The sequence below is a fragment of the Bradysia coprophila genome, unplaced genomic scaffold (assembly GCF_014529535.1).
Source record: "Bradysia coprophila strain Holo2 unplaced genomic scaffold, BU_Bcop_v1 contig_561, whole genome shotgun sequence".
Taxonomy (NCBI): Eukaryota; Metazoa; Arthropoda; class Insecta; order Diptera; family Sciaridae; genus Bradysia; species Bradysia coprophila.
In genome coordinates, this window is record NW_023503807.1 from 1,174,399 (window position 1) to 1,201,820 (window position 27,422).

The 27,422-nt window shown below is 34.1% G+C and overlaps 1 protein-coding gene across 1 annotated transcript; it reads left to right on the top strand.

Annotated features, from left to right (window-relative positions):
- The first annotated feature begins 1,091 nt into the window (after window positions 1-1,091).
- Window positions 1,092-5,852, top strand: LOC119083096 (toll-like receptor 7). Its single transcript, XM_037192718.1, has one exon. It carries the CDS (start codon window positions 1,615-1,617, stop codon window positions 5,443-5,445), a length of 3,831 nt encoding a protein of 1,276 aa, XP_037048613.1. The 5' UTR covers window positions 1,092-1,614; the 3' UTR covers window positions 5,446-5,852.
- Window positions 5,853-27,422: the final 21,570 nt, after the last annotated feature.

Here is a 27,422-nt window from a genome sequence, read left to right on the forward strand (position 1 = left end):
TCAAGAAGAAATCAGAAGTCAGCTTTCACATTGATTTATTTGTTGAGTGGTGGTTTTTTTGTGTGTATAATTTTGGAGTGTCGAGTATAACGACAGAAGGAAGAAAAAAAAAATGCAAAATAAAATTAAGATTATATCAGATTATGACTTCTGAATAAATATTGTACGTTCTTCTTATTTCGTAAATGTCGTTTGGGGTGATGGAGATTTTTCTGCGGCGATATAGTGCAAATGGTGGTCAAAGAATATTAAACGAAAAATAAAGTTAAAAGAGATCCCATTCAATAAGCTGAAATGATGGTGGGTGTTTTCCGTTATTTTTAAGTGCTAAGCTAAAATAAGGCTGAGATCGCAGAGGAGAAATTCGAAAATAAGCAACATAAATCTTGTAAAACACGTACACAACGAGGTACGTGATGTCGGTTTTTTGTCGGTGTTAATTATTTTAGCTAATAAAATGACTCTACGTGTTCAATTGACTAGCAAATTTATTGTTTCATGGAGTGAAACAGCGAATAAAAACGTATATTACACAAGATTAACTCATCAACTGCATACGTTGTACAATTGCAAAAATGAATGAAAATCATCCGATAAAACAAAAAAAAATCAAACTAAGAACTCAACAATACATTCTTACGCTACAAATTCTTATTCTTTTCACCTTAAAATATGTACTTAGACACTGAAGGCAGACCAGTTACAGAGTTAACAGGAAAATCTAAAATGTGATAAGGAGAAATCAGATGCACCTCTCAGTGCGCAAAATCATGTGTTTAGACATCTCTCTTTTTATTTGAATCTCTACCTCAAATGGGTTAACTAGCAGTTATATTCACTGTGAACGTTCATAGTGTTTCGAGTTCAGAGTTAGAATTTCGATACATATTTCCGCCACACTTTTATGCATTATAATGTAAGTACTGGGTATATAAACGTAGGTGATTGAGAGAACCATGGAGAAAGATAGAGAGAGAGAGAGAGAGAAACGGAAGATTAACCAAGTATTTTTCTCTCTGCATGTTCATTGAGTTTACTCTTTGTGTAAAATCGACCATCAAGACCAATTACCCAAGTCTTCTCCATCAGTTCTTTCGTTATTACCATTTAGTTCGTGTCGAATCGTCACAGAGAATAGACGTGAAAAATTTCAATTCCTCCGAATATCAAAAACTACCCTACTACTGCCACTGACTATGAATAATAGATAATTTTCCACATAATTTTTGTGTTGTGTTCTCGGGAATGTTATAGAAAAAAGACTACCAATTAGTTTGAAATCGATTAACGGGATTCGAAGTTTAAATGTGCACACAAAGTGAATGGCAAAACTGTTACGTTTTTGTGTGATTTGGAACTGGTAAAATTTTTTTGACGAAGTCAAAAAGAAAAGTAGAAAAAAAAGGAAATTATCTCTCGGAAGAAAATGTGACTGAGCAAAAATGATGTGAACAGTTTAAATTTGGTAAATCAGCAAATCGAGGTTCGGTGCAAACTGAAAATATGAACAGGAAAAATAAACGAAACAATTTATGACGCGTTTTAAATTGGTCTTAATTGAATGCGAAAAGGTTGAGTGCCCGCGCTCATCAACATAAACGTATCACACTCACCATGTTTGGATATTATTTCATGCTATTCTGTTTCGTATTTCAATTGCCAATCGACAGCGTATGGTCACAGTGTCACTGGCAATATAATCGGACGAAAGTAACATGTCGCATCCGGATGCTGGACAAATCCGGCTTAGATTTGCAAGACGCCGAAGGCACATCGAAATTAGATATTGAATGTAGTGAACAGTACTCGTTCGAGAGTCAATTACCGTTGAACGTTTTCAGTAAATTACCCATATTAAGTGAATTGAGAATCGATGGTTGTAAATTAATGCAATTGCCCAGTGGGGCGTTCGAAGGACTTACAGGACTGAAAAAATTGCGTGTTAATACACGAAACTCTGAGTGGGGTCCGGGTAAAACTTTAGAAGTGAAAAATGACTCATTGGACTATTTAAAAGAATTGCAAGTGCTGGACTTAAGTGAAAATAATGTGAGATCACTTCCCGAGCACTCGTTGTGCCCATTAGTTAGCTTACAGGTGCTAAATGTAACACAAAATCGAATACGGTCAGCGGAGAATTTAGGATTCGCCGAAAAGAATTGTAACGGCGGCGGTGAGCTGCAAACACTGGATGCTAGCTTCAATGAGCTTAGAACCATTAGTGATAATTGGGGCATTTCGAAACTCCGTCGTCTGCAGCAGCTCTATCTGCAATTCAACAACATCACCGACTTGTCCAGAGATGCATTTGCCGGCCTAACGTCACTGAGAATACTCAATCTAAGTTACAATCACATCGAATCGCTACCAGACAGCCTATTCGCTGGAGCCAAAGACTTACGTGAAATTCATTTACAAAACAATGAATTGTTCGAACTACCAAAGGGATTGTTTCATCGGTTGGAACAGCTGTTGGTATTGGATTTAAGCGGAAATCAGTTGTCAAGCCATCACATTGGCAATGGTACATTTTCCGGACTGATAAGACTGATTGTTTTAAATTTAGCACATAATGCCCTCACACGTATCGACACAAACACATTCAAAGAGCTGTTTTTCCTGCAAATATTGGACTTGAGAAACAATTCCATCGGAAATATTGAAGACAGTGCATTTTTACCACTCTACAATTTGCACACATTGAATTTAGCTGAAAATCGATTGCATACGCTCGACGACCGTATATTCAACGGACTGTATGTACTGTCGAAGCTGACCATTAATAACAATTTAATAACGATCGTTGAACCGAACGTTTTCAAAAATTGTTCAGATTTGAAAGAGCTGGACATGAGCTCCAATCAATTGACATCGGTTCCTGTTGCATTACAGGATTTGTCTGTCTTGCGTACATTGGACCTGGGGGAGAATCAAATATCCAGTTTCGAAAACGGGTCGTTCCGTAATTTGCATCAACTGACTGGACTCCGATTAATTGATAATCACATCGGAAACATTACCAAGGGAATGTTTTGGGATTTGCCACGGTTGAGTGTGCTCAATTTGGCAAAAAATCGAATTCAATCCATCGAACGCGGTGCATTCGAGAAAAATTTGGAAATCGAGGCTATACGACTGGATCGCAATTTCATTACCGATATCAATGGTGTGTTTGCTGCATTAGCCACTCTGTTATGGTTGAATTTATCGGAAAATCATTTGGTGTGGTTTGATTACGCGTTCATACCGAGCAATTTAAAATGGTTGGATATACACGGCAATTACATCGAAGCGCTGGGAAATTACTACAAATTGCAAGAGGAAATTCGAGTTAAAACTTTAGATGCTAGTCATAATCGGATAACTGAAGTGGGACCAATGTCCGTACCAAACAGCATCGAGCTGCTGTTTATAAACAATAATCACATCAGCACCGTTCATCCAAACACATTTGTGGATAAAGTAAATTTGGCCCGTGTGGATTTGTATGCTAATGTGATTTCGAAATTACAGTTGCATACATTACGTGTGGCTCCGGTTGAGGATGAAGCTCTGTTGCCCGAATTCTACTTGGGTGGTAATCCGTTCGAATGCGACTGTTCAATGGAGTGGCTACAACGAATAAATAATCTCACTTCTAAACAGCATCCACGTGTTATGGACTTGCCGAACATCGAATGCATAATGCCACATGCACGTGGTGCACCTGTACGTTCGTTAACCACACTACGTTCAAAGGATTTCCTGTGCCGCTATGAAACACACTGCTTTGCATTGTGCCATTGTTGTGATTTCGATGCATGCGATTGCGAAATGACATGCCCCACAAATTGTACATGCTATCATGACCAGACGTGGAGTACTAATGTGGTCGACTGTGGTGAACAAAAAACTATTGATTTACCCAATCGTATACCGATGGACGCTACTGAAGTGTATTTGGATGGAAATGTGATACCCGAATTACAAAACCATGCATTCATCGGACGAAAAAATTTGCGAGTGCTTTTCGTTAACGGCAGCAGCGTGGCGGCTATACAAAATCGTACATTCGCTGGATTGAGTGCACTTCAGGTATTAAATTTGGGCGACAACCGTTTACACACGTTACACGGATATGAGTTCGAGCATCTTTCCCATCTGAAGGAATTGTATTTGCATAACAATCAACTGACCCACATCGGCAATGAAACGTTGGCTGCGATGAAATCATTGCAAGTTCTACGAATTGACGGAAATCGAATTAGTATACTGAACGTGTGGCAACTGCAGCCCAAACATTTCGTGCACTTACGGTCGTTGTCACTTGGTAGAAATGCATGGTCTTGTCGATGCAAATATTTGCAAGACTTAACATCTTTTGTGGCGGACAATGCTGTGATTGTACAAGATCTACAGGATATATATTGTGTTGATGGTGCCATAAAACGTGAACTGGATTTTAATGCAACAGCTGCATGCACCGATTATTATGCTGGTGGTTCCGTATTGCCGGGAGGTGTTCCAAACATGTACATTCCATTGTTGATTGCTGTTTTGGGCTTAATTTTTGTGTTGGTTTTGCTGATGATTGTGTTTATGTTCCGTGAACCTCTACGTGTCTGGTTATTTTCACATTATGGCGTACGAGTATTTGGGCCACGTTGTGAAGAATCAGAGAAGCTTTACGATGCCGTTCTGCTGCATTCGCCCAAGGATTCCGAATTTGTCACCAGAGAAGTCGCTGCTGAATTGGAAATGGGCCGCCCACCGTTTCGTCTATGCATACAACACAGAGATCTCATGCACGATGCTTCCCATTTGCAAATCTTAGAAGCAGCCCGATCGTCCCGACGAATCATTCTGATTTTGTCACGAAATTTTCTGCAAACAGAGTGGAGCCGTTTCGAACTTCGCCGTGCACTACACGAATCGCTACGGGGTCGTCCACACAAACTGGTCGTAATCGAAGAGCCAGACGCCCTATTGGAGGCTGAAAATGATGTTGAATTGGTTCCGTATCTGAAAACCACCACCGTCAATCGAATTCGTCGCAACGATCGCCATTTCTGGGAGAAGTTAAGATATGCATTGCCAGCCGAACGCCTGTATCCGGGAAACAACTATACCATCGATCACCATCACGAACGTGTCAAGCAACCAGCTAGTCCGGGTGTTCTATTCCGTCAGGCTCCACCTCCGGCCTATTATCAAGATCCGGACGATACCAATTATTCGTCGGCAACGACAGCAACACCGAGTCCCCGCCCAACCAGACGCGGCATGGTTGAACTACCGCAACGACCACCATCGGAGCACATCTATTCCAGCATAGATTCAGATTATAGTGGTTTAGAGAATGCTAATATGGTTGTTGGTGTGCATCGACCGTCATGGCGTGGTAATCATGGTAATCCGAACAATCATACTCATCATGGACAACATGTGCAAGCTTATTTGGTTTGAAGAAAGGAAAACAAAACAAAAATTTTAAATGCAAACAACAACAACAACCACAACAAAATAACCGCGTAAATAAAAATGAAAATAATGAAAAAATGAAAAAAAAAATTCTTTATTAATTCCAGCAAAAAAAAAAATATTTAAAAACTTCTATATAACTTATTGTAAATATTAATTTAAAATTTATTAAAACAAAAACGGAATGAACTCTTGGTAATTTATGATGCAAAAGAAAACGAAGTTAAAACAAAACAAACACTCAAGTGCATATGATGGAAATAATGAGTTAATGATAAGAAAATGGAAAATGGGAAAAAAAATTATTATTGTTTTAAATAATAACGAAAAATGTGAAAAATAAATGTGATATGTACAGTGAATATATAAGATATGGATATGATAAAGATAAACTCTTTTATTTGTTCAACAATAGCCGGCTATCCATCCGTTCATCTCGTAGTTTTTTTCTCTCTCCCTCTCATTTTCCCATACATGAATTCAACAATACAAATCTCAGTGCAGCACAACTCTAAATATCCTCAAATGTCCACTCACTCATTCCAAATTTATTTTTTTTGGTTTTTTATTTCTGTAGACTGTGCAGTTTTGCGAGAAAAAAAAATCTGTTCGGATTACAAATGGCACAACTCTTAACGCAAGTTTGTATGCAATAACATGGCTTCACTGATCCATTCAACTTTTTTTTTACTCGTTTTATTATCATAACGTTAAGGGTTGTTGTATGATTCGGTACGTTGGACGTCTCTTTTTTCGTATTGTAAGTTTTTACTGGAATATTTCTAAATAAAACTCATGTTACTTGATGCGGAATCTCGTGAAAATACAATATGAAAAGGAACTGCTGAATGATGCAGTGTTTATACAAATTTCAATGTTTCGGAGATAAAACCTTAAAGTTTTATAAGAGGGTTTATTGTGAGAATTTGTTGAATTTATCCTACTTCAAATGCAGAGTTTAATAGAAATATGTGATTCAAATGGATCAGAGAGAATAGAACTTTTTAACTCTGAAAGCAAAAAAAAACTAGGCGAAAAAAACCACTTCACAAATGCATCGATACCATATGTATGTAGATCGTTTGATTAAAGTTTGAAAAAACAAAACTGAAAATTGAAAACGAAAAAGATTCGACCAAATTGTTTTGTCATTTTTTTGTTGTATAGAAATTCTCTTTAACAAGCCTGCAGCTTTCTTTTTCATCCAAAAAAATCGATTTGCAAATACAATTAAACCAACCCCTTTAAAAATGGCAATATTTTCATCAACAACCCTAAACAGAATTGGTCGCAAATGCAAAAGAAATAACATCAGCAATAATCTAAAATTTAATATAAATTGCAATCCAATTGTTCGAAGGACAGTCGCGGTAAATCCACATGCATTGATGTAAGTAAAACCAAGGTACTTGATGAAAATTTGTCTTGTCGAATTAAATCACAATTTTCGAAAATATTTTTATACCATCGGACACATGATACAAATACATCGAAAAACACGAACGATAGGTATGTATACTTTCGAGGCGTCTCGGAATTGGCGCAAATATTTTGAATATTTGTCTGTGTTAGTTAAACACTTTCCCAGACATTGCTTATTATTTCGTTATACCTCAAACCTCACCCACTCATTTTACTCAAACCGAACCGAAAAAAACCCCGAATCGATTATGAAATCTATCACTCCCTTTTGACCGAATATAATATTCATTTCATAGAAAAAGAATGATATAAAGTATTAAGCGTTCATGCGACCATAAAAATGAAATTAAAACCATTCTTCCAATTAACTTGAAAACGTGTTAATTAAAAAATAAGAAGCGAAAAAAAGAAACACACGAAACGAACAAGGGGTTTATTTAATTTCCTTTTTCGCTCTTTTTTTTTATTTCGTTCGTCATTTTGCAATCGTTCTGTTTAATCTTTTCTCAGTTTTCATGGCTGCTTCCATTATTTTTTTGTATAGTTTTATATCTTCATAATGACACTCTTTGTGAAATTCGTTCAGGGAATTTGTTGCACAAAATTCGTTCCCCAACGAGTCAAGTTACATTTTAATAAAAAGTAAGTGCATCAAAAATGGGCGAACTTCACTTACTGATTACATTCTACATTTAATATGCGTCCGACAAAATGACATTGTTTTAGAGAGAATTTGATTGGGATTACATTTTGTTAATGAGTTGAGTTAGACAATTTAACAGAAACAGTTTGTTATCTGCAAACAACAATAGTTACGACAATAATAAGTGATGACTTCAGGAGAAGAATTACGGCATTCTCTATTCTCTACCAAAATTACTATGAAAATGTTTCGACCGACGAACTTGATTGCAACATTTTCATTGTAATTTTGGTGATGAATGTCGGTCGAATTAAATAGCAAAATGTTTCAATTTATGAAGTAATAGATTCTGTGTCGAACAGAACGGGCTCAGTTTTATTGATTAGGTCGCGCTAAGCTATTATCGTTACCGTGGACGATATTATAATTTTTTGAACGATAATATCGTTCCTGATAATATTGACCTTGTAGAAATGTTCCCTCTTATATCCTTGCCTCTTATTAAAGGTCAACTATCTTAGTACGATCTCGGACACTGCAATTTTTTGGGATATTATATTCTACCGATAAATTAATTCAAAACTACCGATAAAAAATAATAAATGACCGATAAACACGGTACCGATAGAAAATAATAAATTATCGATAGACAAATTCACAAGTACCGATAAAAATATTCAAAACTATCGATAACTTTTTACCGATAAAAAGTACTAAAGTACCGATAAACTGGTCGTTTTATCGATCATTTATCATTTTCTATCGGTAGTTTATTACTTTCCATCGTTAACTCATTATTTTCTATCGGTAGTTTAATACTTTCTATCGATCATTAATTATTTTTTATCGGTAGTTCATTATTTTGTATCGGTAGTTCATCATTTTCTATCGGTACTTTAATTTTTTCTATCGGCAGTTTATAATACTTAATGTTAATGGTCAATTGTTGTTATCGATTGGTCAAACATAAATTTTTAGTGCTCAAGATTTTTTAGACAATACGAAAAATATAAAAAACAAAATAGAAAAAAATAACGGAAGTAATAATAGAGAAATGAAAACACAACAAATTTATAAATGTCGTAAATGTCGTGAGGCTCCCCGTCCAGGCTCGAACTGGCCATACTGGGCGTTCGGGCGATTCCCGGCAGGGCTTTTTTAAATTTCAACCATTTAGTGTTCAAACAAATGCAGCCCATTTTAGCGAACATATTGGAAATCCTACTGATTGGAAATCGAAAAAAAATTAACAGAAAGGCCTCAGTTGGAAAATTTTGATTAAAAATCGAAAAAAACTAACAGAAAGGCCCTCAGTAAAAAAAATTCCATTTGAAATCGAAGAAAAATCAACAGAAAGGCCTCAGGAGGAAAAATTTTGATTGGAAATTGAAAAAAGTTAACAAAAAGGCCTCAGTGGAAAAATTACGATTAGAAATCGAAAACATTTTGATTGGAAATCGAAAAAATTAAGAGAAAGGCCTGTTGGAAAATTTTGATTGGAAATCGGGAAAAAATTAACAGAAAGGCCCTGAGTGGAAACATTTCGATTAGAAATCGAAAAAATTAAAAGAAAGGCCTCAGTAGAAGAAATGTGATTCTAAATCGAAGAAAAATTAACAGAAAGCTTGACAGAAAAGCCCCAGTTAAAAATTTCCATTGGAAATCGAAAAAAATTAACAGAAAGGCCCTCAGTAGAAAAATTCCATTTGAAATCGAAGAAAAATCAACAGAAAGGCCCAAGTGATGAACTACCGATAGAAAATATTAAAATACCGATAGAAAACAATGAACTACCGATAGAAATTAATAAACTACCGATAGAAAGTAATAAAATACCGATAGAAAATGGAATTTGACCGATGAATAGTCGTAAAATTATTAATTTATCGGTATTTTATCACTTTTTATCGGTAAAAAGTTATCGGTAGTTTTGAATATTTTTATCGGTACTTGTGAATTTGTCTATCGATAATTTATTATTTTCTATCGGTACCGTATTTATCGGTCATTTATTATTTTTTATCGGTAGTTTTGAATTAATTTATCGGTCGTTTATTAGTATCCATTTTTTTTCGGTAATTTTTCCTTCGTCAAAATATTTTTATCGTTATATCAAACATCAAATTAAGGATGATTAGATCATTGCAAACGATTATTAGCCCATTCAAGCGATCTTTGCTTTAATTAATTAATGGTCTGATCGAATAGAAGAAAAAAACTTACCCAACATGAAAAAGAAGTCCGCGCTTCAGGTTTACCTGAGACAAAAAAAAAAACAATTCTTTCCAATTCAGCCGAATTCGTTTGACCCGAGTTAAATTTTCAAAGAACTAATTTAACAAATTTAAATATTTGACAATTTTATGCGACATTTCTGTCTTATCTAAAGACCAGAGCGCTGTCGGCAGAAACATTATATTAAATATTATACATGCCTATCATAGACGAGGTTATATTACAAATTCGTGGCGTTATATATACAATCCAGAACACAACAGAACTCAAAATTTTATAATCCGTTACGCTAGTTCCGAATAAATTTTTATTTTTTTATTTTTTTTATTTTTGTTGTGCACACCATCCTAACATTTTATAATAATTTTTAATATCAAAGATATTTTAATCAAATTTAAATCGGTTTCTTTATCGCATGCATATTATGAACATTTTAGATGTTTGATTTCATTCGAAATGAAAAGAAACGTGTGCGGCGGCCTTTTTTTTCCATACCTAGACTGACTAGACTATGGATTTTTAAATTGACAGATCCGATGGAGTTATTTTAAAAAGCATAAGCAACAACAACAACAACAACAAAAGGCTAATAATAAAAGAGAAAAAATTTAATATTTTTACCGGCCAAACCGCATTTGAATTTATAATATCGCGATTACGGTGTATGTTTGGTAGTCGTATCACAGTAAAACACTTTTTATGTATCTAAGAAAGCGAACAATGTTTGATTTGTAATCTCATGAAGAATGTGGCTGTTCATGCAACATATAGACAGATGGATTGGGAGATAATCTATTTGGATCTAATAATAATTCTGTGACTTTGCGTGAATGTTTGTTTAAAAATAAACATTCAGTAGCACTTATAGAGGAAATACAAAAAAAAAATTTCTTCGACTTTTTTGACAAAGAAAAAAAAATAATTTTGTGAAAGAAATTGAAAGGTTAAATTACCGACGTTGGAGACTTGTAATCAATAAATTACATTCTAACTTATATTGAGCATTGCTTCCATAAAACAATTTGGTAAATTTTCGGTTGACTAAAATGACCGTATCGATACGTTTATTTCTAGGGGAGTGTCTGAAATGGACTGAAACCAACCATAATAATTTTCGTTTGCACTGTTGTTATACAACGTTCATCTGTTATGTGTTTACGAAAAGTGGACTTAAATTGACCCGAAAATTTGTGACGTTACGTGAAAAAAACGGCCAAATAACTTTTGACTCAGAACGCTCATAAATAAATTTAATTTATTGCTCTAGATTTTTGTTTTAGTGCTTATGAGCATGAGTGTGGTATTGGAACGAAGAAGTTCACTGATATTTACGAAACTCATAAAAAATTTTATGAAAAATGTGACGATTGAACAAGAGTTTATTTTTTCAACTTTAAAGAAAAGGTTCATTTTTATAGCCGTTTTTTTCCAGAGATAAGACATTTTATTACACTTGTGTTAATAGAAAAGATATTTTCCATTTGAGATATTACAATGATTTTCGAAAATGGTCTAGCAGCAGGACTTAGTCATATCAAAGAGTAGTTTTATTCACTATAAAATACAGAACCAGTTCAATAATGAAACGCTTACACAATGACAAGAACTAGTTTATTAAATTGTCGTCTTTCCTGCATCCCTACAATGTATAAAAATGTTCTGACACAAAAAAAAAATCGAATTTATTTGTCGAAACATCATGGGCTTAAAAAATGTTAATCCATTCAAAGATATGTTTCTCGTCTCCAATATACCAGGTTAAAAGATATTTATCTCACCCATTATCTTACATCCAAAATCAATATTTTTTGAAGCACACTCAACTGACACATCATTTAAAAATATCGGTCTACTGTTCATCAGAAGGTGTGTCGTCCAATATTTATTTTATTTACTCATTTGTTGAACTATTAATAAATTTCGATTTAAAGTCAAAAGCAGAATGAATTCAAAATATTGAAATAATTTTTAAATTTGATTTGATTTTTATGTTTGTTACCGAATTTATTTAAAAATTCATAGAGCCGATGTATTACTCAATTTTTCGTTGTTGTTTAGAGCAGCAACAATGAATGATTTTTCATTGCGAAATCTTTTTTTGTCAGCAAAATTATTCTTTTTTTGCAGCAAAATTTTTTTTTTTATCAGCAAATTTATTCTTTTAGTTCAGCAAATTTATTGCTATTGTGACCAAATTTAATTCTTCGTCTGCAAATTTATTTTTTTTGAAGCAGCAAATTTAATCTTATTTTGTCAGCACATTTATTTTTTTGCAATCTGCAAAATTAAATATTTTTTTAGCTATTTTTTAGCAGCAAATTTATTTATTTCTATCAACAAAGTTAATACTTTTGTCAACAAATTTATTTATTCGTCATCAGCAAAATTAATTGTTTATTTTAGCTATTTTTTAACAGCAATTCTATTGATTTGCAACAGCAAATTTATTCTACTTTTGTCAGCAGATTTATTTCTTGTCATAAGCAAAATTAATTGTTTATTTTAGCTATTTTTTATCTATTTTTGGTGAAATGGATTTTCATATATTCTTTTCGTCACTAGTGGTGAAATGGACACCAAAACCCAATGCTTATCGAGCAACACCTCTAACCATTCGGCTATTGAGATATATAATCGCAGTGTAACAATTTTCAAAAGTTCATTTTTCGCAGCTGGTTGCAGAAAACGTTGTATGCAACACGTTGTGAAAGTGGTAGTTTTTGTCACATGCTTCGCTCGCTTCGCACGTTTGATAACATTACATCTAGTGACACAAACTACCACTTTTCGCAACTAGCTGCAGAAATTACTATTTCACGTCTTACGTCAACGTAAATAGTTATTGACACTACACGGACAATTCATTTCTTTTTACGAAATGGATACCAATTTTCATTGCACTTAAAAAGCGTTTTAACACGCCGAGCGATCCGGCCCATTGCCTCGGAGCGAAGCGGAGGGCCGCAATGCGAGCCGGGCGCCGGAACGGTGTCGGTAACTTAGGAGTTAATTTTTTTTCTCTCGCATCGTCTAATAATTAGTCTGTGTAATTCATTGCCCATAAAGAGCGTTTTAACACGCCGAGCGATCCGTAAACTTAGTTAAAGTGAAATTATTATGAAAGGTGTGCATCCTAGAAATTATGCATAGCGAAATTACGAAGCCCCATTCAAATCGAGGGATAAATGCTTTTTGGGCACTAGGTGTGTAGATTGACACTCGATACCGCAGGTCGAGCGTGACAATACACATCGTGTGCCTAAAAGATCTATCACCGAGTTGTGTACAACGTTTTTCGCAATAAAGGCAACGGAAAGTTCTACTTTTCGTCGCTTGTTGAGTTGACGTTTTCGTGTTAGTGGTGTTAGTGATATAATTTTATATGTCCTACTGCGGGACATATGCTGATTGAAGATAGTAATTTTCCTACTTATAAAAAAATAAATTTGCAATTGAAACACTAATTTGCTGACAAAAAGCAATAACTTCGAGGTATTAATTTTGCTGTTCGAAGGCATTAAAAGTGCATGTTACAAAACAATAAATTTGCTGACTACAAAGTAATAAATTTGCTGCCAGGGATTTGCTGCAAAAGAATTTTTTTGCTGCTTAAAGTCAGTAATATTGCTGCTCAGAAAGCAATAAATATGCTGTTCGAGTACTAATAAGTTTGCTGAAAATAAGACTAATTTTGCTGATACAAAACACTAAATTTGCTGATAAAAAAGATTAAATTTGCTGCTAAAAAAAATAAATTTGCAGAAAAAAAGAATAAATTTGCTGACAAAAAAATAGATGCCATTTTTCATTTCTCTTATAATTCGCTAATTCCACTCGTAACTTTTTTGCATTTAACTATTCATATTCAATGCGAAAATCATACATAAAATTGAAAACAAAATTATTGTTAAAAGTTCCACAGCAAGGTTCGGGAAGTGGCGAAGATTTTTCTTATCTTTTGGATCATAAAAATTATATTCTTGGAGAATATTTACTTCAAATCTGTTGCAAGTTGCAATTCAACAGAATAAGTAGCTACTCAGCCGGACGATGTAATTGTGGGTGGAAGAAATTAAATTAATTAATTAGATTCAGTTTCATTTTCTTTAATTGCGACACACAACCATTGTGTATGTGTGTATACTGTACTTTCTCAAACGACATAATTGAAATCATTTATTTCATTCGCCTGAACGTATTACTTGATTGACTCTTTAGCGAAGGATGAATGTTGATAATTTATAATGTCATATTAAATTGAATGAAAGCATTAGTGACTCAAAGTATAAATACATTTTTACAAAACAACCAAACGTTTATGAGATCTATAAAGTGAGTGTCTCGTTCGTTTGTTGACTTTTGTGTTTGTGAACCAACTTCAATTGTATTATACGAAAAATTATGTTCTTGTGTCGATGAATTACATTCGAGTCGTAAACAAAGAATTCTATGTGGCATATGTGGGCGATGAATGGTGTAGAGCATTTATTTTTATATTTTGGATTAGATAAGGAACTTCGGTAGGATGAGATTATTTTCTATGGATTATAGACATTACGTCGGAGGTTCCAAATTCTAACTTTGACGAGTCGGGACCCGAAGGTGCTTTACGTGAATAGGGAATGTGAGCGAAGCGCCATTTACATTGCCGTATCGCATAAAATGTATTTCGTTAATTTAACATGAAGGTGGCGGTACATTTCTACGCGGTCAATAATCATCAAGAGCGCTAGTAAAGATGAAAAGTTGAGTTTGGTGTGTGTGTATGGTGTTGATCTAAGGCGAAGCCGAGGTAAATAAACACACAAAAACGGGACTCGAGTTTTGTAATGAACTTTATAAGCTTGTGAGCAGTGCCTATATTCGCGAAGATATTTTCACGAATTTTCTCAAATTTTCACGATTTTCTCAAATTTTCGTGAATTTTCCCAAAACGCGAGAAAATCGCTAAAATTTGAGAAAATTCATGAAAATATTTTCGCGAATATAGGCACTGCTTGTGAGCTTAAAGTCATTTACTTTTCGTCCCTAGGGCTGTAATAAGCCACTTTCGACTCTAGTGCAAACAAAAGCATGAAAATCTAATATAATGGAAAGAAAAAGGAAGATAACTTACACCTAGTAGGTATGTCGAACACTCTCAAATTATTAGCAGGTACGTAATCTCATCTATAGTCTACCGATTCAAGGTAATTTTTTAAGCGGAACCCATCACACAGTGTTCGGAAATGGTGAGACTGTGTGATTTATTAGATACAAAATACGTGTACATAAGGTATAAGAATATTATAATGACCCATCCCAACATTAAGTGAGATGTACTTACACGTACAACTTATTAACGTGGGCAGGCATACCATTGCCCTCCGGCGCTATACCATTTTAATCGTAGCAATTAAAAGTATGAAATGTGTACTGTACTATACTACCAGCAAAGGCTGTGTTTTAATTATTAATTATCAAAAAAAAAACTTTTTTTTCGCTACAGTACAACACCAGCAATGTTTCTAACGCTTTAGGCACGGTTTTCTTTCGACTGACGTTGTTTTGGAGTGAAAGAATGAAATAGAAAAAAAAATAAGTAAAGAGATCATTTAAGATGAGGAAATAAACATCGGTAAACCGGATTTTTCGTCTGATCACAATGTTATACCAATCGTTTAATAAGACGAAACACTTTACAATAAAAAAAGAGCTGCGTTGTTCTTACAATTATTTTTTTCTTTTTCATATTTTTAATTGTAGTCAAAATAAATGGACACCCACACGCCATAAATGGTGCTATTGTTAGTTGTTGTTTCCTTTCTTCGGTAGAGGTATAAATAAATATTGTCGATGATTCTATACAGGTCACCAAGATGATAAAGAGTTTGTAGTGTGGGAATCGGGAAAATTAAATAATTGAAGACCTATTTTAGGGAATTAAATTTTCGAAACCTCCAAAATTTCTTTAAAATTCCCGCATATTCCTGAAAACAAAAAACCCCAAAAACATAAAAAAAAAACTACTAAAAAGGCCATTGCAACAACGGAGGCACAGAGACGTAGATAAAACATTACGAAAAATTAAGTAATTTTCGGGAATTTAATTCCACTAAACTAGGCACTGGTTTAATTCTCTGATTAAAGCCAATAAAAGTGTAAAACAGGTATGGTCTATTGTCCGCCCGCAGTATAAAAAATTTTGATTTTCGCCCCCAAACGCACTCATTTCAATATTATTTTGACATTAATTATAAAGACGTTAAGGCCCGTCATTGGGAAATGACAGGACAGTTTACCGAAAATGTATGGAAAATTTTATCACAAAAATTCACCGAAAAAATTCAAAGAAACTCACCTCTTACGCTTTCCATTGAATTCGGGCATAGTCTCTTTAGGTCGCCAAGGCATATTTGAACACTAAACACTTTTTACTCGATGCAAAAACAAAAAGATTTTTTTTTGTTTTGTCGCGACAAAAAAACAGAAAATATTTCGACACAACTGCGACACTCCGCTACTATAAGTACTAGAATGTATGTTTGCTGTGTTCACTTCGGCGGTAAAATATTTTCATTCAAAAAAGTGTCGGACATATTATAAAAATCATGAAACAGTTGACAAAGGGTAGCGTATATATTTAATAATGCTCATCGACCATTTTTTTAAACTTTACGAGAGCTCAGCGGACATTCTTTCAACGATGGGAGAGCATTTATTAAAAATTTAGCCTCTCGTAAGACTGCGCTGAGCGTAAATAAATGTTCGTTTCTCTTTAGTAAGCTAAGAAGACTTCGCGAAGTCTAATTATGCCACCTCTTTGAATAAAAATATCGCCTGAGTTCTAATAATTCTCCGCTGAGTTCTAATAATTCTTCGCTGAGCTTTAACAAACCTCCGCTGAGCTCTTACATTTCTCCGCTAGGCTTCAGGAAGTGCCCGTTAGGCCTAAGCAAGTTGCAGGAAGGCTTAATGGAGCGAATCGGACACTCAGCGGAGATCTGCCAAAGCTAAGTGGAGTCTTATTAAATCATAGCAACAATTATTAGGTATCCGCTGATGCTTATTGAGTGTTCGCTTAGCTTCATTGCCTTACTACAACGTGCTAAGGTCTGACGGACTCTTACTGAAGCCTAGCGGAGAATTATTAGAGCTCATTGGAGGTTTGTCAAAGCTCAGCGGAGAATTATTCGACCTCAGCCGATATTTTTATTCAAAGAGTTGGCATAATTAGACTCAGCGAAGTCTTGTTAGCTTACTAAAGAAGTGGGAGAGGTTACAATTTTAATAAATGTCTATCCTCGTTGAAGTGTCGGACATTTTTTGAATGAAAATATTTTACCGCCGAAGTGAACACAGCAAACATTCATTCTAGTACTTATAATAGCGGAGTGTCACAGTTGTGTCGAAATATTTTCTGTGTTTTTGTCGCGACAAAACAAAAAAAACTTTTTGGTATTGCATCGAGTAAAAAGTGTTTTAGTGTTCAAATATGCCCTGGCGACCTAAAGTGACTATGTCCGAATACAATGGAAAGCATAAGGGGTGAGTTTCTTTGAATTTTTTCGGTGAATTTTTGTGATAAAATTGTTCATACATTTTCGGGAATCTGTCCTGTCATTTCCCAATGACGGGCCTTAAGATGAATGTTCGACCGGTTCTGTACTTTCTGTTGCGTTCTTCGGGTTTCTTTTCGGCATGGACTATTTTTGGGAAAACGTTTTCCCATTGTTTTTCTTAAAATTTCCAAGATTTTCCCACATTTTTCCAAATTTTCCGAAAAATATTTTATTTTGGAAAATTCAGGAAAATATGTGGGAAAATCTGGGAAGCCGTGGAAAAATTCAAGAGAAATGTTTTCACTAACATAGTCACTGCTCTTGGCAAATATTTAGTATCCTGTTCTGTCACTTGGAAACACTCTTATACCTTTGTGATACATAACTGAGCTACACACAAAACAAACAATCATTCGTCCTCATCCGCATAATAAAAAAAAGGGAACGTAATGGAAACCAATAAACTAAAATAAATAATTTGATTTGTAGCAATTTCAATTCGTATGTGTATCTACGATGTTACAAACTTTAATATTTCGGCTTATCATCTTACAGCAGAAAATCAATATAAAACAACCCTCATTTCTTTTCCACATTAAATTGCCACACTCAACATTTTGGATATATCCCGGAAGGGAAAAAAAACTGTCCTCCCACTCTTCACTCACATTTCTAGGTCAACAATATTTCCACTATCATGATATATTTATGAAGGTTGGTGGAGAATTCGTCCGATGGATAGAGTATAGAGTCGGAAAAAAAGTACAAATGCTCTACAAAAGTAATAAATCCAACCCGAATATATACGTTTTAGCCAGTTTCTTGTTATGCATAATACTAACATCCCTCACATCGCTAACCTATATTATATGTTCAAGTCAACGAGTGTGAATAATATTTACTTTTATATGTGTGCGTTAACCTTTCTTCGTTTATGCTACACTACCTAAAGAAGATTGAACATTGAACATAACGATCTGTGTGGTATAATACCTCTACGCCATGTGAAACAAAATTGTAATGCTACTACATGTTACTATTACAGACTATCAACACATGTGCCTGGATTCCTTGAAAATATAAATCTAAGCGAGAGAGAGAGTATCAAAATATTATTTTCGTAGGCACGAAAAGAGGGTTCATAACCAATATGAAAACTAAACCCCCTACAACTTAACCACCTCTAGAATTCATAAAAACTTTTAATCAGATTATGTGTATACAGCAAAGGATGTGGTTTGAGCCGGCAGGAAATATGCTTCCATAGACCTAGAACATAACATTCTATACGTATGAACTGTGTAAGCACACAGCACAGATGTAACTCAACGTATAAATCGAATCTGGGTCAACAAATCGAAATGACTTTTTTTAATTAAAATTGAAATCATTTTCATTTTTGATATGAAACAAAGAGGAGTTGAACCGAATATCATTCCATTTACACTAAAAATACGAATTCGCTGGTAAGAATTAGGCTAGAAGAGCTTTGCCACATTGTTGTTTTACATTGCCAATAGAATGGTTCCGCAAAGATTCCCGCAAATATTGAAAATCAGTCAAAAACACTCAAAAGAGTAAAAGTGACGCAAGTCCCTGTGCATACTTCCAAAACAACTGATATCGCTGGAGGTGACGCATTCTGCGCTTGTACGCAAAAACTGTTACAGCAAAAATTTGACCAAAGAAATTCTAGAAACAAAATTTTACCAAAAAATCACAAAGTGGCAGATGGGCCGGACGTATTAGGACATATTCTTGCCTATTTTAAAAAATTTCTTAAAAGTACTTTCCTCAACATCTGCCACTTGTGACGCAAATTTTTTTTGGTAAAATTTTGTTTCTAGAATTACTTTGGTCAAATTTTTGCTGTTACAGTTTTTGCGTACAAGTTCAGAATGCGTCACCTCCAGCGATATCAGTTGTTTTGGAAGTATGCACAGGGACTTGCGTCACTTTTACACTTTTGGGTGTTTTTGACTGATATCAGTTCTTTTGGAAGAATTAGTAGATTGAAAAAATTTGAAAAAATTGAAAAAAAATTGAAAAATTTGAAAAAATGAGAGTACAATTTTTCGGCCGAAATTGAATTTTTTTTTACCTCAAAAGTATTACTAAAAGACATCACTCTTCTTATTTTTAACTGTAAACTACATTTTTAACATTTTAACATTAACATTTTTTAAAAATTAGCGCTTTTTTTACATCTAAAAATTTTTTTTATGGAAAAAGTAAATTTTTCATTGAGTCTTTTTCGAGGGATGCCGGGGTGGCCATTTCATAATATTATCAAAAATGAAAGGGCGTAGCATAAACTACAATTTATTATAGAAGTCGGCATCAAATGGCCATCTGGGCTACGGATGTTATGTACAATTCTTTAAAAAATTGAAAAATTTTAAAAATTGAATTTAAAAAATGTGAAAAATTTTGAAAATTTTAAAAATTTTAAAAATTTTTGAAAAATGTAAAAATTTTAAAAAATTTAAAAAAATTGAAAAATTTGAAAAATTTAAAAAAAATTAAAAAAATTTTAAAAAATTTGAAAAATTTAAAAATTTTTGAAAAATTTAAAAAATTTAAAAATACTAAATTTACCAAATACTAAAAGCGAACAAATTTGTTCTACCATACCCACACTTAAAGGTGTTCTTATATGGGACCTATATGGGAACTTCGAGGAGCCCTAGCTCCGAAACGAGGCCGGTTCCCCCCAAATTTTTTTTTCTGGAATGTCTTAGAATGACGATTAGAATCTACTCCCAAAATTTCAACAAAATCTAAAGAAGACTTTAGAAGATAGGAAACACGGACGGACGGACGGACGGACTAACAAAGTAACGTAGGATTTTTTCATTTCGTTTAAAGTACTGAAATGGACCAAAATGTATGGAAATGGGGCTTCTTGGAAGATTTTTTGCGTGGCCAAATTTTAAGCTGCAAGAACGTGTGATAGCTCGTTGAACTCGTACGGACGCCTAGTTTTTTTAATGGTAATTTGGAGTCATTTGTCTTTGAATTGTAGAACTTCAATATTTGCTGTATATATGGTTCTGCAGTCTACGACAAAATTTTTTTTTTTAATTTTTTCTAGAAATAGAACTTGCGTCACGGGCGCTATGCTAACGCGCGCCCATGATGTTTGCACAAAATCATGAACACTTGACGGAAATGTGCTATGTGTTGAGTGCTATATGACGAAAGGAAGTACGTTTTTGAATAGATCATTAATTCGTCAGCGAATTATTCACCCCGCGTTGTGGATATTATTGTAAATGCTACTAGCTTTTCAGGTGAATAGAGTTTGTTGGAAGAAAACGAAATATTTGCCGGTATAAAATGATGTCCAATTTGAATTTTGGTTATACTGTAATCAGATAGATAATAACAGATGGCGTGCGACTGCCGTCGTGAAGACAACGGACATCTGTTATCTCTTTTTGTATAATTGGGAAGAATCATTCAAGTTCTGACTTTCAATTTTGTGGCGAAGTGTAGATGCACCAGCTATGATATGTACTGCACACTCATAGTTACCTATTTATGATGGCATAATGGTCATTCCACTCAGCATCATAATGTGTAAAATTGGCAAACTTCAGATGCCTGCTGCCTGGTGTCATAGTTAACCATCCAGATCCAAATAAAGTAATTTGCATTCGACGTTATAAATAACAAAAACGAGTCATATGTATGTGCGTAATAGAGTTTCAACGTTTAAGTCAGAGAAATGATAAGTTGGTACGCCTGTGGCCGGGTAAAATGCGTATGTGAGTGACAGTTAGGCCAATCGGAGAGAATGTAACCAATTTTGTGTGAGATTATCTCGCATTATCGTCCATAGAACCTAGATGTCATTCACATACGTATTCCATCTGGTCACAGGCGTGCCAACTTATTATTTCTCTGGTATAACTAAACTCAACTGTTTAGATGAAGTAATTTGTGACAGAAAATTGACTGTCACTAGCTGTATATTCAGGGAAGTTTTTTTTTTGCTAAAATTCTCTTGTAAAGATTAAATCGGCTTTAATTTTACTAACGAACGATTTAAGCAAAATGTTGAAAAAATAACTGAAAATATGAATGAATAAGTATAAAAAGGAATAGAAAAAAATAAATTTTTATTTTTAAATCCATAAACGTATGGCAAAGTAGGTACGTAGCTGGAAATTCTATGTAAACCATTCATAACCATATGCATTGATGTTGTTTATTTGGGATTTGGAATAAATGTGTGTATCTCTGGAGATGGAAGATATTAATTCCATTTTCCCACATTTATTATCATTTTTGTTTTATTTATTTATTTCAACGACATGCAATGCAAGGGATTAAGCTATCCTTTAATTACGTTAGATCGTTTGGTCTTTTGAGAGAGGAAATTAATGGAAATATATTTTTATTTATGGAGCATTTGATTATAATACTTTTCTGCTGCTTCATGTTTGTTTTAGCCATTATAATTACAATTAGCAAATTGAACATGTTCGTCCATTGTAAGTACATTTATAAGCTGAGCTTATCGGTTTGCTTTTAAAAGCAATGAAATAAACATGTAAGGATGCATCGTATTCTGAGCTTGTTCTAGTACGAGGATGAGTAGTAACTACCGTCAATATGTAATAGTCTTTCAATAACAAGCGATAAAAAAATGAAAAAGAGAGTTTTTGTGAGTATTTTGTTGATCCGAGACGAAGCCGAGGCCAATAAAAACACGAGAATTCTACTCTTTGATGGATTTTACATGCTTTTTAGCTTAAAGACAATTTACAGTTAATCCCTGGGGCAGTAAATCACTTTCGACCCTAGGGAAAACAAAAGTATGTGAGAGCTTTTGGTGCTTGCACGATATCATCTATCATAAAATGGAATTTTGCGCGTCCAGTACGTCGTCATACTCGGCTTCGCCTCGGGTTGACAATTTTGACATCTATTGTGCAAAATTTTCGTTGAATCACATGTCGGTAAAATAGCTATTTCTGCAACTGCGCTGCTAAAACTTAACTTTTTCATGCGTGATATGGGTGTCGATCGAAGGGTCTTTTTTTCTCTGGTTTTCTATGTTTTACTTTTCGTCACTAGTTGTGAAATGGACTTACTTTTCACCACTCCTTCTGAACATCTGAAGCATTAACCGTAAATAAAAATTCTTCCATGACCAAATTTCGAATCAACGACACCAAAACCCAATGTTTATCGAGCAACACTTCTAACCATTCGGCTATTGAGTTATATAATCGCAGTGAACCAATTTTTGAAGCGTACAGTGTATGAAGCGTATGCAACTAGTTGCATAAATTACTATTTCATAACCCTTCTTTAGGAGTATAACTAAAAGTTATCCCAGATTTATCGGTTGACAACACATATACTTCGCGCAATCATTATCCACATTCTAAAACCACAATGTGTATAGCTTGCAAGTTTATCACTCAAAACGATCGGGCTGACATAAGAGGGTTCTACCATACAGTAATTGTACCTTCACGTTACACATGTGCACATATCTAGTACTAGTATAATACCTACTCGACGAAAGTTAATAAATTAAATAAATTTTTGTAAAATCTCTTAATATCAATTTAAAAATCAAATTGAATGGTTGTACTTAACAATTGAGTTTTAACATAATGCACGTTGAGGTAGGGAATGAAAACTCTTGCATCTTTATGTACATACACGTACAAATGTGTACAACTTACATCCGCACAGTGCACATATTATAAAATCGATTATTCTGATGCTGGTTTTCAATATGGAATTTTTTTTGTGTACTTCTTCTTCTTCTGCTACACAAAGCCCATAACGTTAAATTGAAATGATGTTATATAAATCAACCATTATATATAGATTTTGTGTAACAAAAAAGTCTTGGGTAAAAGGAGAGAATATTTTGATCACAAAGAATTTAACCCATCAATTATAATCGGAACTAAAGGGTTTCTGGTAAGAGATTTAATCTTCTTTTTTTTCCACAATTTTTCATTTATGACAAAATTTTGTATACCTAAACAGGGGACATAAGACTACGTAATTCTATGTAGACTGAATGAGAAACCCAAACAAGAAATATTTTTTTCTCGTAGTCTCGTTTCGGTATTTTTTGTTTCTGTGTGTAATTGTCGTACGAAAACAAATTCTTTGGATTTGAGAAATTTTAATTGAAAATTTGGTTATGGTTTCTCGATTTTTGCTGTTGTCATTCAAAAAATGGGTTGAACGTTAATGGAATGATACAATTTTATGGTGACACAATGATAAATAAACGGGAGAAATGAAAGACGACGACGAAGAAAGAAGTAAACTCGAAACAAAACAAAAAAAACTCCACTTTTTGTTAACTATTTCCCCGTTTTGTGAGAATGGTATGAGATGGAAAACTGAGGAAAAGTCTCGTGCTGAAGTGTATCTGAAATTACTTCGAATTGTCAGTGTGAAAATCAATAATTCTGAAAATTTTATTCAAATTTATACATTGGCGAGGACTCTATTTACAACAATATCTGATTAAGGTACCATTCATAAATTATGTAACGCTTTTTCAGTGTTGTCATCAAAATGAAATCCTCAATAAAGTATAGTTTCCACTTAAAAAGAGCACTCCGTTTAGCCTCCATCTACATGACAGTTGTAAAATAGAACAAAGGAACTGTCACGTAAACGGAGTAAACAATTGAAATAAATTCAATTTCCACTCTGTTTGCGTGACAGTTCTTTTGTTCTATTTTACAACTGTCATGTAGACGGAGGCTAAACGGAGTGCTCTTTTTAAGTGGAAACTATACTTAACTCGATGTCTGCGACGTTAAAACAATGTTGGAATTCTAATTGAATGATCAAGTAGACCTGTGTTACATGCTAAAATTCTTGAAGAAATTGAGTTCAACCTGATTAGTTCATCATGAACGAAGCGCTAGCGGAGTTCTTGACGCAGTTGCTACTTTTTAAAAAGACGGAATCGACCAGCGCCAGAAACAAGCCGAATATTTCAACTTTTCCAAATTGACCAAAATCTTAAAAAAATCACTTCCAATCCTGCTGATTTCCACACATTTCCGTACATTTTGCTTTTAGTCGCATGTGGCAGATAAATAAAACTGTGTTCACCAACAGCTGCCACACGACGCAGATTTTTACTGTAAAATTTTTGATGAAATGTTTTTCATTCAAAATTTTCTTGATCAAAATTTGTTGCGTACTCTGACAGAATGTGTCAACAACACCGATATCAGATGTTCTTGAAGTTGCAAAAGATCGGAACTGCGTCATTTATTCATCTTTAGAGATTTTTACAGGATTTATGTTAAGTAAACTGTTCGGCCGTCATTTCTTTAAATTCCTTTTATATTGAATCGAGTCTTTCTCTTTACTGCTCTGGGAATCTGGAATTCCCTTACACTCTCATCCCATTTAGGTGATACATTGGGGAATATTAGTTTTATCATCAGCGCCATCATCACCATCTATATCACCATTTTTGATTGGGATCAAAAGTCGGTCTATTGCATCTGTGACGTCAGACCAAAATTTTTCTGTCAAATAGTTAAGAAGTCGCCTATTTTTCCTCAATTCTATCAGTGGAAGAGACTTATAGAAAAATAAACGATTTCGTAATTATTTGGCTAAAAATTTTTGGTTTGACGTTTAAAACGTCACTTTGACAGATGGAACAGACCGACTTTTGATCCCAACTGTTAATTATTATCGAATCTATTACTTCACGACTTCACGACTTAGGACGATTGATAAACAAATCTTTTACTTCACTTGTTTTAACATACATTCTATAGTTATAAGATCACAACATTTACCAGTTTGTTCAATTTTGTCGAACATATCGATAACAGATGACAATTGACAAGATGCTTTGGAATACGCGTCTCCGTATCTCAAAAGTTATTCAAGAGTTAATTTTGCTGACAGCACTGAACAAGCGTTACGAAATGTATGAATGATCCCTAACTAATTCCACAATTTATTTCACTGTCAGTGAACTAAAAATGTTCGTCCATTCTCATATTTATAAAACTAAACTAAACTACCGATGATCCGGTCATCCGGCGTCTCTTAAAAAGACAATAAATAATTCGTTTCCAGTTAAAGTTGTCATGTATAATAAACAATATCTTTCCAAAATACATCGCATAAGCACACAACAAACTGAATCGGAAAACGCCTAAAATTTATTTGTTTTACTCACAAATGTATTTTACATGGATTCCTCATTAAATTCACACCTCTTCGTACACCTGATTTAAATAAAATAAAAATCACATAAAACGGAAAATAAACAACAATCAAAACCATTAATATTGTCATCACCAGCATATATTGTCCGAGTTGAAGCAAAGGTCATCATAATATGCATCTTTTACCCAGGTCTTTTACCCATTCGACAAGTTTATATGGAAAATAAAACATCGTTTAAATCATTCCAATGTCAATGGCTAAATGTGGCATTATGGTATGGTGATATTATTATTCACATCTTCACATCTGTAAGCAGCAGGTTACTTTTTTGTTTGTCATTATAATAATATGATGATGGTACTATTATGTGTGTGTATATACGAACTTCATGAACTGTTTGAGCATCACACCAAGTCTCTTTCGCTTCGTACGTGTAATGCTTTATTTTATGGACTGAAGGAACAGGTTCCTTATCAGTTTTGTCATTTTTATGCTTCAAAAAAACAGTTTTCTTGTTTAAAAATGCAGTCTCTAATATTTTATTTTCCGTCGAATACCAACCAGAATTGTGTAGAATGTGTTCATACATCGATGCAAAAGCGTTATTCATTTTTTTTAAACATTTTACACTCACTGAATATTTTACAGAAAATGATGGTATGTCATCCTTGATTGTCTTCAAAGTAATGAAAGATGAAAGATTCATAAGCTACGATGCTACAACTGTTGAAAAAGCAGAAAATAGAACGGTTGCAGCAGATCCGTTGTCTAATCCAAATGTGCTCAAATTATATGTGACAACTGGGAACCTAGAACAGATCATACTTAACTCGGCAGGAAATAGTTGCAAAATTTGACATTCACGACGATGCGAAAAGTGAACTTTTCCATGCGTGTTCTGGATGGTGAATGAAGCTTCTTTTTATCAGTCGAGCGCCTTTTGAACCATCAATAGTAAAATCATTTGTTGACCACATTTTGAACACCTGACAATTTTAATCACATCACTGAGACAATTGGGATCAAAAGTCAGTCTATTTCATCTGTCAATGTGACGTTTCAAACGTCAAACAAAATTTGTTATGTGAAATAGTCACAAAATCGTTTATTTTTCCTCAATGCAAATAGTAAAATAGAATTAAGAAAAAATTATCGATTTTGTGAACATTTCACATAAAAAAATTTTGTTTGACGTTTTAAACGTCACTTTGACAGATGGAGTAGACCGATTTTTGATCCCAACCGTCACTCTAATGATAAAAACAACCCCATTTCGCAACTTGTTGCACAAATAACTGTTTCGTTGGGCGATCGCAAGGCTGTATACTTTGGGGAGGTCACGCAGATCGCCATTTTATTAGATACGCGGGAACACACCTTTTCCATACAAACAAATTTCCAAAATTGAATTTGTATGGCGTGCTGAATTTTTTGTATGAAACGTGGTGTGTAACCCGCGTATCTGCATCTGCGTGACCTCCCCAAAGTATACAGCCTTGGGCGATCGAGCGTTTTAACTTTTTTTTACACCTCGGACCAGCAAGAAATCGATTGACGAATTAAAAGGTCACAACCAACAAAGACACAGTTGATGTTCATAGTGAATTGGAAGAAAGTTGTCCACACCAAACGGTGATGTTGAGGATATGAATGAACTGGATGAAGTTTCTGTAGTCTATCAAAGGGTTACTAGATTTTAAAAAAAATGTAACAGTCGTACACTGGCCTTTCGTGGTTTCAGTCTCTAATATATATCTGATGAAGAACGTCACTCTCATCATTTTACAAGTATCGCCACTTTCACTGTTCAACCGTTCTTCAACAAACTGTTTATTAAAAAAAAAAAAATCAAAAATGTTTGTTAACCTGTTGCAGGTAAAATGTTTTTTTTTTTAATTTCATTTTCTTCTGTAAACCACATGAAATCG

Excerpts from the sequence above, each read along its gene's own strand:
- LOC119083096 (XM_037192718.1), top strand. The coding sequence starts at position 1,615 with ATGTTTGGATATTATTTCATGCTATTCTGTTTCGTATTTCAATTGCCA.